This window comes from Carassius gibelio, chromosome B18 (genome assembly GCF_023724105.1).
Source record: "Carassius gibelio isolate Cgi1373 ecotype wild population from Czech Republic chromosome B18, carGib1.2-hapl.c, whole genome shotgun sequence".
Classification (NCBI taxonomy): Eukaryota; Metazoa; Chordata; class Actinopteri; order Cypriniformes; family Cyprinidae; genus Carassius; species Carassius gibelio.
Genome location: NC_068413.1, coordinates 22,757,031 through 22,771,130, shown reverse-complemented (window position 1 = coordinate 22,771,130; position 14,100 = coordinate 22,757,031). Strand labels below are relative to the sequence as shown.

Sequence of the window (14,100 nt, the reverse complement as noted above, 5' to 3'; positions counted from 1 at the left end):
GACTTCCTTTTCTTTTAAACTAGACAAAGCTAAGGACCAAAAAGGATATAAACAACTAGATAAGATATCAAAATAATTATCAAGCTCAAAGGGATAAATTCTAGGCTAAGAGATGGGTAAACACCAAAACGAACCAGCAGAGACACAAGGAAAGAAACCCCAATATATAGGAAAGTACACATGAGGATCAGGTGAAAACAATCAAGCAGACAAGGGCTAAACAAGGGGGCGTGACCAGGGGTAACAAGGAGGTGGGACAAGGGGAGCACGTGGCAGACACAAACAAAGACAGAACCATGTGCTTAGACACAAAACAAACAGAGAAACATGGAACAGAGACAAGATGGACAGGGCTGTCAGGGCAGGATCCTGACAATATAGGTATTATTTAAGATGATTGTGATCATCAGCATGCAATAATACAGTAATTCACTTGTTGTGCATTAGTGCTTCATGTAATAGCTCTATGTTAACACATTTGGTATTTAATCAAAGCAATAATGTATTATAAATGTTTATATGAATATATAATTTATTATATTGTCCTATTGTGTATTATTTATATTTTATTATTTATTATTCCATTATTTATTTTAAAAAATCAAAAGAAATAAAAATGCATATTGCAGGTAATTAATATTGGGGAAAATGTACTATAAATAAATAAAGATTGCATCTTTTTTTGGCTGTCAACACAAATCTACATTTGTATCTGTGATCCATTTTTCTTTCTCTGTCCAGCTGATTGCGGCCATTGTGTTCCTGAGTTTTGGGATAATTTCCAGTTTCCTGTGTCTTCTGGTTGATGGCATTTTCATCCTACTCAACATTGTAAGTACAGCGACTATGAAACATTTTTACATAGAAACAACCTTAGCAACCGCCCCACCACTGTTCAGAACATCTTATCAAAGCAGCATCAAGCGAACAGAAAACCCAAGCAACCATTACTATATTGGAGATATAGCCAATTTAGGGCCAGATTTACTAAACCGGGCAAATTAGTGTGAGAGCTCAATCCCATAAAAGTACAGATGGGAGTGGAATGTTCTGCGGGTGATTTACTGACATTTCATGAATAAAAGAACACAGACGCAGACGGATAATTTACGTAATGACTAACACAATCTACCAAGAGTAGCGCAAATTAGCTGGATTAAGACATGCTTTTGGGAAAGTAAATAGTGGCACAAATACCAGTAAACTGATTGGCACAAACCATTGTAAATGGAGTTGCGTGATTCATTTAAACACCCTCCTCTCATAAACTTTGCATCTGAAAAGGAAACTCCTGCAAATGCATATGCATAAGGTCAGCCGCACAAATGATTGTGTCCACATCTTTTCAAAACGAATCTTTTATTAATCCTAATAACTGTTTATTAATGTTAAAAGAGGGTTTGCGCTGGCGTAAGTTGTTAGTAAATCTTGTCCTTAGTGATCAAAATGATTCTTTAAACTATTTACACACATAAAAACATAGTTTGGTCTAATTTGATACCAAAAAGTAAGACTGATAACCTCTTGGCTAACTGTTAGTTGGTCATACAAGTTCTTAAGTCAAAGTCTTTTTAACCAAATTACTATGTTTATTCAGCTGACTACAAAACATGTTCAGTTTTCAGTGTCAAAATCCAAGGGCTGCATTCGGAGAGATGAGTATTTGGGTAAAAATTAAGCAGTCAGATCATCCATCTTACCAGCATGAATGTGACTCATGAAGAGCGGAATGATGGACTGATGAGTTTGAGGGAAAACTCAGTGTGATGATAAGAAATGCCCACTTTGAGCTTCTTATTTATATTCATGAACAATGTACAAGTTAGAGTGGAAATGTAGAGAAAAGAAATAAATTGATTTTTTCCCCTGTTTTTTATGTAGTGGTTGTACATAGTAGGGGTAGAAAGGAAGAGGCATTGTATTAAAGAAAAATAAAATGTTTAAATGCAGTTGCAGAAGGCAATGTAAAACTGAAGACATTACCTGCACTCTCAACAGGATATGCGTCCAATGAAGGCAGGAAGATGTCAGTTCTACACCAGTGGAAATAGTTACATCTATGAGAACTACTACGCTACAGTGAGTCAAGTCCTCCTGATTTCTATGTTCAGCTCTGTAAAATATATTTGTATACAGTATTTATCAAAAGTGCCCACCTAAACAGCTGTCTTTCAACCAGGTTATTGATGAGGACTAAAGTCCTGTTTTAAGTCGATTTAGTTCCTTGGAGGATGAATTGATGCTCTGAGCTATTACATGCCGTTAAATTAGCATCATAATTTGATGTTATAAAAGTAGTTAGTTATAACTAGAGACAGCTGAATGAAAATGTGTGCACAAAACATTTTGTTTGTATAAAAAAAGTGAGGTTTGTATATAGCGTTTGATTTCTAAAAGATGCTCAATTGTTTTGTAGGTTCCATGTCAAGGACTAACTGAGTCATGTAATATGAAAGTTCGGAGTGGAACGTGTTACTGTTGTGATTTGTATGATTGCGCCAAGTAAGTAATTCACATATTGGTGAAGAAACACAGACACTTTATGGAAAAACTCAACAATAATTTAATACGAGTTGTTATTTGTCGACTGCTGAACATCAAAGTAACCAAAAATTTATTTAATTCTTTTACTAGTTTTTTTTTTCTAGTTTTTGCAAGTATCTCTATTAATATTATTCATACTTGTAGTTATAAGGGTTCAAATCTCTTACTATGAGTATTAAAAATAGCATATAAATACCAAGTTCTGTCATAAAACTCTTGATGGCGCAGGCTGATGGGTCCTTAACGCAAACTGATGATATTCACAGTGTTAAACTGCTTAGTAAAGGCTGATTGTTTTATTTTGCAAGTGCAACCAATGAGCTTGCTGCTTTACATTTAAATGGCTGGTTAGCATTCACAAGAGCAGTGTGCTTTGAGAGTTCCTCTGAATCGCTCCACTTCCCCAGCTCCACCTGTATAGATCTGCTATAGGTTATTATTAGCAGGGGCAGAATTAACCATTAGGCAAAGGTGGGTGACCACCCTGGGTGCCTAAAGCCAGAGGACCCCCTAAAATACTTTTCATATAGGAGTTGTGCATTAAGCGCTATTCCCACAACCACTGTCCGAGTCCATGGTGCCTGGTGTTACAGCTGTACAGAGTACCATGAGTGCTCAGACCTCCGATTTGCCCCGCAAACATTTCAGCAGTTATCATAGTCCTGTATGTGTCCCGTATTTCTGTCAACTGAATCAGCCATGCCATTAATTATGAATTTTATCAGTATTTTGAATGCTGAAGTAAATTTCTGCATAGAAATATTATGCCAAATAGAAGCATAAAATCGTGCTATAAGCACTTTCATGAAATCAATCAATTAATTTGTTGGCTATTTTTCAAATGGGAATACAATTAATTCATGACATGGGTAAAAAAAATTAAAAGGCTAATAATTTACCTATCATACAAAATTGTGTTGCAGAAAATCCTAAAGCAAGCTATACAATTATAGGACAAAGTTTTAAATAGCCTATATATGCCATTATCATTTGTGTATTTTTTTTTTAATTGTACGGAATTATAAAATAAAATGCAAATTATAATCAGGCCTGTTTTAGGCTTTTCCTTATTTTTATATTTTAGATATCCATCAGTTATGGTGATGAAAAAAATGACTCGCCTTATTGGATGTGCCTTTAAAGGGGGGGTGAAATGCTATTTCATGCATACTGCGTTTTTTACACTGTTAAAGAGTTGGATTCCCATGCTAAACATGGACAAAGTTTAAAAAATTAAGTTGTACGTTTGAAGGAGTATTTCTGTTCCAAAAATACTCCTTCCGGTTTGTCACAAGTTTCGGAAAGTTTTTTTCGAGCATGGCTCTGTGTGACGTTAGATGGAGCGGAATTTCCTTATATGGGTGCTAAGGGCGCGTCTGCCGGAAGAGCGCGCGCTCCCGTATAGCAGAGCACTGAGAGCACAACAGACGTTCACTGATAAGAGCGAGAGCGTCGCGAAATGTCACAAAAGGAGTGTGTTTTTGGTTGCCAGGGCAAGACAACCCTGCACAGATTACCAAAAGAGAAACAGCATTAAGGGAACAGTGGATGGAGTTTATTTTTTACAGAGCATCAACAGAGTTGTGCAAGTGTTTTTGTTTGTTCCCTGCATTTCAAAGATGCTTGTTTTACAAACAAGGCCCAGGTTGACGCTGGATTTGCACATCGTTTATTTCTTAAGGATAATGCAATCCCAACGGAAAAGGGTCACGATCGTGTGTTGGAACCGCAGGCGGTGAGTAAAACTGCTTCAAATATCTCTGTGTTGTTTACTTAGCTATCGGCGCGTAAGCGCATCAAGTAAACAACATGCGATGTTGTTATCAAACTGCACTTTCCACATGTACAGCTTAAAAAAAAAAAAAAAAAAAAAGACGACAAAGTGGAACTTAGTCATTTTCCAAAACCGCTAAGCAAAAATATACAGTTTCAGTACATACCACATAGAGAAGCCTTTGCTGATGCTGCTCTTGTTCACAGCTTCCAGACGCGCTCAACACAAAAGCCTACTGGCGCTCGTGATTCTTTAGCTCCGCCCACACGTCACGCCTCTAGGCGCTCGTGTTTTTCCGGGAAAAATCGGTACAGACTATCTTTCTCTTATGAATATAATAAAACTAAAGACTTTTTGGAGTTATGAAGGATGCAGTACTACTCTATAGGTACTCAAGATTAACAGGATATTGAGTGAAAACGAGCATTTCACCCCCCTTTAAAGAGAAATCCACGGATTTCATAATAAAAGAGTTTCTATTTTTGATTTGAAATATTTCATTTTAAAGCAGTAATTTAAAGCTTTCTATAATTTTTGTTTGTTTAATGTTTTATTTATTGTTTTTGTTTTTATCAGGTCAGTGATTAAATTCACTGAGTTTAGGTTCATCACTGTGAATTGCTCCTGTTTTAGGGGCTCTAATCCACTTCATCCAACGCTGTTTTGTTCTCATTTGTGACCGTGCTCTTGATATATGTATCTAAAGACATTTAACATTAATATAAAAAAATTTAGAAACATTGGACACAACTTTTGGGCACCATTGTGCAGCAGCAAGCATTAAAACAAAAAAGAAAACCTCAAGGTTGATCTAAGAAAATGTGTGAAAATCTATAGGGCCCCATTCTTATATTTTGCCTGGGACCCCCAATTAACTAAATCCGCCTGATTATAAGGGCTGGTAATTTAACCCGTTAATTTGATTAATTAATTACGGTGAAAAATAACGTGTTAAAATTATTAACACATTTAGCGCACTTGCCCCGCCCCAGACCAACATGGGTAATTTTATAGAGATGATTAATGACAACTAATTTGATTTGAACTGGCACTGCACTTGAACTGGTGTACTGTATATCAAAGTACCGCGAGAGCGATTCAAAATCATAAGGAGCTGTCTGATCTCTATAGCTCTCGGGGTACTTTGATGTCACGCACCGATCAGTCCAATGGTGATGACCCACTTCAAGTCGAACAAGCCTAATGATTCAATGAACCATTCATAAAGAACCATTTACTTCACTCCTGAATGAATCAGCCATTTGAACAAATCAAATGAATAAATGGCTCAATTAATTAATCATCAAGACATTTACCACCACCTACTGGCAGTTTTAGTTTATTATTTAGAGTATCATTTCATTAAAGAAATAATTTAAGATTTCCATAGTAATAATAATAAAATTAATAAAATAAATTATTAAAGGTATAGTTCACCCAACCAAAAATGAAAATTGTGTCATCATTTACTCACCCTCATGGTCCAAAATAGTATATGTATAAGTTATATCAAACAAAATATTTCTCACCGAAGCTACGTTTTATAATGTCTGCTTGATTCTTTACACAACAATGACTTTTAATTATCTATTGGGAGTAATTTCTCAGCCAAATTTGATGTGTGATTAATTTATTAATTCAATTAATTAATCACCACATCATGTGGCCCTATTAACCAGCCCTAGTCATTATATATGCTATTCGTGCAGCAGCAGTATGTCTCAAATACTCACAGCACCATATTGCCGTATGAATTGGCAATAGCATTTCTTGTTAGTGTAACTGCTTTGCAGCAGCAGCGTTGTCATGATAGACTTCATTTCAAATCATTTGCTCTACAGTGAGTGAGTTTTGCACGACAATGAACCACCTACACTTTCTTGAGAATCTCTAGTGTCAATAAGTTATTAATAGCACATAAACGTATAATACCGTGCCAATGTTTTCTTGCTTTCTTTTTCAGTGGAGGATATCTGAACAATTACTATGAGTTTGTTGGTGTGCAGAGCTGTCAGGAGGTCTTCTCTCTGTATGTTCTCCTCTGGGTCCTGACCACACTTAACCTGCTGGCCTTCGTGTGTGGAATCCTGACCACTGCTGTACTGGGCAGTATCAAAGACATGGTGAGGCACGCAAAAACTCACACAGAGTTAACAAACAGGATGCAAATAACTAGCAGGCATCAAAAGTCCATTTCTTAAAATCTGAATTTTGTAATTAAGTAATTAAATATTTCATTCTATAGTTCAAATCTATTAACATATTTACTGACACATCGCTTGAGACTCACTGATGAAAAAAATAGAATTGAACTTTTTTTTGGAGTACTACTTTTGAAGCAATGCACATTTATTAATATTAAGCCTATGTTTTAATGTGACTAATTATGAGATTATATGATCTTTGAATAATATCAGCCTTTAAATGCAAGACATTTAAAGTGTACCTGAAGTATACTTTAGCGCAATCAATTGCACTTGTGTCTTTAGCTGGACTTTACGTAAATCAGTTTAGAATGGCAAAAGTAAAACTGCAGTGTATTTATATTAAGTACATGAATATGTTTTTGTGTGTATTTTTAGTATACTAAACATACAATAAATTAATTTCAAATAAATGTAAGTATAATTATTGTTCACTATAGGGCACTTTGCACAACTCTAATACTTAGAGATTGTATTTGCAAGTGTACAGGTTTTATACAGGACATATTTATACTTTCCAAAATCCAGAAAAATCTACAAAGGTTTAAAACAGTGTTTTCATCCTATAAAAATCTAAGTTTGGCCAATATTGAGTTTAATTTTCATCTATGACAAAGATTATGACAACAAGACAAGTTCCAGGGTTATCAGAAAATTAGACTAAGGATGCAAACAAGAGAAAAGCAGAACTGTAGAGATTTATTTGTTTATTTTTTTATTTTTTTGGTAAGTGCATTTGTTTAAATGTGTGTGGGGCAGTTAACATGCGGAAGAGGTCTGTCTTCAGCTGCTTTTTAAAAGAAGTGATGGCCTCAGCTCATTCCACCGGAGAGAAACAGAGCTTTTGTAAAGTAACTTTTAGCCCTATTCTGAAGGAACAACAAGGCATTGCTCATTCAGTGACCTAAGCTGGAGAAGAGAAAATCAACTTGCAGGAGCGGAGGTGTGGAGGTGCTGTTCCAGTGGCTGTCCTGGAAGTCAGCAGCAAACCCTTGCATTGAGTCAGTGGAGTGAGATCAGGAGGGTGTGATGTGGGTCCTCTCTGGCTGATTAAAGCCCAGACTTGCTGGATCATCTGCAGAGCTTATAGTCAAACTGGTTTAAAGGCCCACCGGGAGATATCTGGCATGCGTTTAACTGAAAGTGACATTCTCAGCTATGAAAGAGAGAGAAAGTGTGTGTGATCTCTTGTGAATTTATGGTGAGATTCTTGTTTCTGCTTTTGTTGATTGATTGAAGAAAAAAACAGCTGCAAAGATTTTTTTTTTTTAAATCCTCCTGTGTTGAAGGACGGGAAATGTAGTTTATTTATTTTATATGCAGATGTTTGGCTGCCTAAACCAGATTCTGCTCAAGGATGTTGGTGTATTAGTTTTGTCCATGAGCTTTCTAGTTCCTCCTACAAACAGAAACGGTCATCCCCACGTTTGACTGATGTGTTACCTGAGAGGAAGGATTTATTCGTTTTAAGGTAGTTAGGTTATGCCTACTTATTTTTCTTTCATTTTTAAATAATATCTGTATATTACACAGATTCTACACTACACATATTTAATGTACTAATTAAAAATGAGGTTATTATTGTACTAGTGTAACAGTACGATTTTCCAAAACACTTGCACCAATTTCTATACGATCAAAATCTGTTGGAAAATACCCTTTAACTATCAATTATTATTATATTATATTATTATAGAATTCTTTAAAATAAATGAATAAAATGTTATTATTAGTGAAAAAGAGCCATTGTTTACTGACAAGCTGTGCAAAAAAAGCATGTGTAGAGATTTACCGCTGATTACAGAACTTTACTGATGAGATGCACATTAAATATTGTATCGATATTTATCGTGCTTCCCTACTAGTAATGCTAACACGTTATTTTGATTTGAACACTCTGTTTACGATGAATAACGTTGCACCAACATGTCTACTAACTCTCATTAGAGTATTAGTAAACTGTCTGCTTGATATCTGCAAAATCTTTCTTGTGATGGACCCTAAACCGACTTTCTAAAGACTTTAAGTAACTTTGCAAGAACATGCCAACTTATTCTAACCTTATTCTGATTCTGTTTTCGGGTTTCAGTATTGCTGTGGCAAATCTTGCATTACATTTTTGCATTTGCATGAACACTGTGAGAATTAATGCATGGATCTATTTTGACATATTAGATTTTCTGTCCAATCTGTTGCTATGATTATCACTCTCAATCATTCCAATTTTGAGAGTGACACAAGGAATGATAATTCATTGCTGCATTTGAATGTGATTATCACTCTCTACACTTTATATAATACATGGCCGCTTATTCTGTTAGAAGTAGGAAAAACAAAAAGAGTGCTCACTTTAAAGTCAGTAAAGCTCTCAATCACTTAATTTAATTTTAACTTGCCAGTTCATGCATGGCCATAATAAGCTCTAAAGTGCACCAGACTTCATGGGAAATTTTAATCCTATTCAAATGACTTTTTTTTGCCTCACACAACCTTGCCCTTCATCGAAGACTAACTAAAGCTAAAGATATTTTGCTGACCTAACTTGAGTAAAATAACTTATATTATTCTAATTGATTAATATTATAAGTCTTATTTCAGTAAGTGCACACATCCTGAGCACATGACCTTCTGTAACACCCACATCCAGACACGTCCACCCTGGTAATAACTACAGAGATTCCAATCTTTCAGAATCCGTACATGAAATGACAGATGACAGATGAAGTCCAACTATGTTTTAAAGGCTACTCTCATTGGATTAGTGCTGAAGGCGCAGATGTTCTTCTGGAATCGCTTCTGAAAAAGAAAGGAAAACAGGTACCTTTATTGGTCCAATTTTTCACAAAGGTCAAAATAGCGTTGCTTTGAAGATTATAAGTGGGACAAAATTGGATGGCGCATCACATAAATCACCACAATTCTTTTGGACCACTCGAAAGGCCTTTAAAAATCTGTCAGCGAAGTACAATGAAGAGAAACTTCTGGGCTTATTTGTGGCATAATTTATCAACTGGGAAATCCGTGTGAAGACATTGTAAATGTTTGGACATTTTTCTGCTGATTCAGCTAAATATCTCTGACACTTTCAGTGTTGTCTTCATCAGTCAGATCTTTACTCTTCGTGACCAGCTAATCCATTTGTGTGTCCGGTTTAAAGTTACTAGTTGACATGTTTATTCTGTTTTCTCAATAGCCAGTACACAACAAACTATGGCTCTATAAACACAAAACCACAACTGTAAACGGAAAATTCTTGATATTTAGATGTAGTTGTAGAAATGTTACTTTATACAATGAACATAATATTGCAGATTCAAGATATATACATATTTCTTTGACCGACCCTATATTAATTTCAGTGTCCTTAACCATTGTAACTGTTTCGTTTAAACAGATCTCACCGTGTGTAATTGCGTTCAGTGTATTTGATGGTTTGTGTTTGAATTGAACATTTTTTTTTAACACAGTGTTTAATTTTGTCTTAATAGCTTGAGGTTTGCAACACTGAGTTGGTGGTTTTGGCTTTGTGTTTATAGTTTTGATTAATGTGGTATTGCTTTCAGGAAATGTGTCTCAGCAATGGGGGGAAACTGTGCCAGTTCAGCCACTGCTGAATGAATTTTTCCCTAGACGAGCAGTCGAGTTATATATGGCTTACGGCATAAGTCACAAAATGGGTTTACGATAGCTTAAAAGAGTGCATAAACTTTAATGTACACACTTTTGTGTTTACATCTGTTGTCCTCCATTCTAAATTTTTTAAGCTAGCTTTTAAAATCCAAGACTTTCATGTCACTTAAAGGATCATCAGCTACAAAATAGATTGCTTGCATACATATAAATCAAATTAAAACTTGATTCCATTGGCTTTTATGCAAACACACAAAATTGCTCGGTGCAACAGCGATATACCAATAAACAATAGACCCTTTTCACATTTCCAGGATTGGAACGCAGAAGTAAACTATACTTTCTGGGGCAAATGTATAGATAAACTGTTTTGGTAAATATTTTTTTTGGCATATGGCAGCCAGAGAGGATCTTATATGTTTTTCTTCTTCTTTGCAGAAGAGTGGGGTGGTCGGTCTTGATGTGTCCCAGTTGGGAGGTTCATCTCTGTTCTCTTTTGATGGGGCCAGCTGTTCTTCTCCCACTGCACCCTTGCTAATGGATCCAAACTCACACGCAGGACACCAGCTCTACCCGGTCAGTAGATCACACTAACTTACACACATACACACACACAGATTCAACTCATGGTCTTTTATGGTATGATTCAGTTGCGGAGACTTGCAGATTTTTTGTGTACCATAAAATTAGTGTCCCTATCAAATCCCCTGATGATGCGGTGTGTGCTCACAGAGAGATCCCCATCCAAAATCCCACAGCATTCTCTTATAAAACTGTGCCTAAGTATACTGATCCTTGGGCTTGTCCCGATCACACCCCTGCCCTGCCGAGAACGCCAGCCAGAAGTCCAACCAATCCCAGATCATGGATCTTCCAGCACTCTCACCCCTGCTGAGTGATCTGAAGTTTCTTTTGGAAGCGTCACCACAAAAGTTCCTCTGGCCAACTCAAACACACATCACTAAGCATCTGATCAGCCGTTCTCATCATGAACGCAACAAATAAACTAAGAGAATAGGATTATACAGCCTAATAAGTTAAACATATTTATATATGAAAAATTATCACATTATTATATGATCAGCTCAACACTATTAAAAGGATAGTTCACCCAAAAATGCAAACTCGGTCATTAATTACTCACCCTAATGTCGTTCCAAACATGTAAGAGCTTCAAGAATACAGTACTTTGGCTTGATGGAGCTACGAGAATACTTTTTGTGCGCAAAGAAAACTATAACTATTATGTTATTATTGTTTTCTTTGTGCACAAAAAGTATTCTCGTAGCTCCATCAGTCCTTGTTGTCTCTAGGGATATGAAATTTTATATAACATTTTCGTGTTGTGATTAATTGCTAATGTTTTTATCATGGTACATTGTATATGACATTTTGTTTTTAAAAAGTGGACATAATACAGTATAACTGGTTTAATAGTTTTTTCTTACAACAAAAATAACAGAAAATTTAAATACAATAAAGCAATATCTTTGTTAAAAAAAAATAAAAAGTGTGAATGAACAATAAAGAATCAAAACACTTACAAACAATATCTAGGGCGTGTTGTAGTCCAGATTAAAATGAAAAAAAAAGGTTGAAAGTAAATAGCATATTTTTTCTAAATATTGAATTTGGCGCTGTGATGAGCACCATAGAATACACAAATCTGAATGGCTATTTAAATATGTATTAGAAAGTAAGGAAGCTGCTTTATTTATGGGGTTTCCAGGGTAAGGACTGCATTTTCTGTAGTTTAGCGCCATCTGCTGTCAGAGAGTGAATGTGCTTTAACTCAGTGCATCTCTCTTGTGTTCCCCCATGTGCTTCTCATACATGCTTGTTTACATCAGAGCCACCTCTTTCGAGCAGCATACAGCAGTGTTGTGCATTTTGACCAGCTGATGGGAAAACTATTCTTAAAATACATTCCAAATTCTGAATAATTCTGAGTAATATATAACTATATAATAATATATAATAAATTCTGAGTAATATATAACTATTCATGGTATTTAGAAGTACCCATGATAACAATATCGTGCATATTTATTACCATTATATATTGCATTACCGAATACATGTCTAGATGTAACATGGACTATTTTACTGATGTCCTTGCTAGGTTTATGTGCATTGATCATGGTAATATCATTGCTGTCTATGGAGGGTTTGAGAGCTCTCAGATTTCATCAACAATACTTCATTTGTTTTCCAAAGATGAACAAAGGACGTACAGGTTTGGAACAACATGAAGGTGATCAATTAATGAGGTGGTGAATTTTGGGGTGAATTTTCCCTTTAAAAATGAAAGTTCTGCATCAATGATTCCATGAAAAACATTGAACATTGAAGGATCTTTGAAGGTTCTTTAGATTACCAAATTATTCTTCACACTAGGAATGTAATTTTAACTTTTAGGAACTTTTCAGTGAAAGGTTCTTTGAGGAACCAAGCAATTATTCTGTAGCATCGCTGTGAAAACCCATTTTAAAATCTTTATTTCTAAGAATCAATCAGTGGCCCACCCGTTCAACTTCTCATTTTGGCTTGAATTCCAAATTACAGAATCCAATATGGCAATCTAAATGAAAACTTTCATCCAAGATTGTGGATGTACCAAAAAGGTACTGCTAAATCTACATTTAAATCAAATGCACCATTTAACCCAATGTTTTTCTATTGTGTGCTCTATTTACAGCAGACAATGAAGTAGCTCACTAGGTTACACAACAGACCTGAAGACAATAGTTTGCTGGAAAAAGAGCTGATGGAAAACATCTCCTCAGTGTTCAGTCCATAAATCTTGAAAAAGTGAAATGTGCAGTTTAAAAGCTACAAATAATTAAATAATTAAAACAATTTCTTTTCTCCAGAGGGCGTCGCTGTATGTGTCTCCAGCAGGATCTAGTGTATCTCCAGCTGCTGCAGGATCCAGTGTATCTCCAGGAGGATCAGCAGATGCATCCCATGCACAGCCCAACCCTCCTCCCTTTGCCCCCCTTTACAACCTGCTACCCTACAAGACCTCCAGCTTCTCAGCTTAGAACATCTGAATCCAAACCCAAGACCTTGAGACTGAACTCTCCTTAAACACAACATGAAATCAAAATGAGCTGTTTGCTTGTCCATGGTCTTATTGTGCAAGATCCATCTGAGCATGTTCTCAAGAAAATGGCTTGTTTTCTTAATCTTTCATCAAAATGGCTTTTCGCTTTCTTCACTTTAATGAAAACAATGGTGAAACAATGTCTTTTCTACTGCAAGCCTGTGTGGATGGGAAAAAATAATGTTAACTAATTGCATTTTTCTACTTTTCATGACCCAGTCAAACCCCGCTCTACCTTGTTTTCTGGTGGATATTTCATTTCATTTACAAATATGCTATATTATAGACATTTATTGAAGAAATGCAATGCTAATGCCATTTCATGTTGTCTTTAAAAGTCATATAAGGCTGCCAAGTCTAGTTCTTGCAATTGCTATACAGTAAATATCACATTATAAAACAAATTAAAAAAGCTATAACTCTAGAGACTCATTACAATCAGTTGTAGACTGTGACTCATTTTGAACTAACTTCTCCACAGGATAATGTTCATTTTCATCAATCTGTTTAATTCTGCCATACTTCAAAATCACAACTTGAGGTTTTCTTGAAGCACTTTTTGAAAGCAAGGGATAGGAACAAACTTTTAAAATGTAATCTAGATGTTTTGTATATGATGTGTGTATATGTTTCTTTTGACATGAATTGTTGTCACTATGTAAGGTTTTATACTTTGATGTATTTTAGTTTTATACAAGTCTTATTTTTGTGCAAGCTCTGTTAAAAGAATCAGTTTATATTTTATACCAAAGGCTATGTACTTGGCAGTATAATAAGAACAGCTCTTACTCTCTTAAAGCTATATTTTAAGGCAGAAAATAAATTTCAGGCTGTTTTATCCA

At 35.5% G+C, this 14,100-nt stretch overlaps 1 protein-coding gene across 3 annotated transcripts in view; it reads left to right on the top strand.

The window, feature by feature from the left end:
* LOC127977869 (transmembrane protein 255B) overlaps positions 1–14,100 on the top strand; it is a 28,204-nt gene extending 14,104 nt beyond the window's left edge. For all 3 annotated transcript variants that reach the window (XM_052583051.1, XM_052583050.1, XM_052583052.1), the window contains exons 4-9: positions 742–831; positions 1,999–2,079; positions 2,417–2,502; positions 6,282–6,441; positions 10,591–10,728; positions 13,026–14,100. In XM_052583051.1, the coding sequence (XP_052439011.1) occupies positions 742–831; positions 1,999–2,079; positions 2,417–2,502; positions 6,282–6,441; positions 10,591–10,728; positions 13,026–13,196 (726 nt within the window). In that variant the 3' untranslated portion in view covers positions 13,197–14,100. The remainder of the gene's footprint in view (positions 1–741; positions 832–1,998; positions 2,080–2,416; positions 2,503–6,281; positions 6,442–10,590; positions 10,729–13,025) is intronic.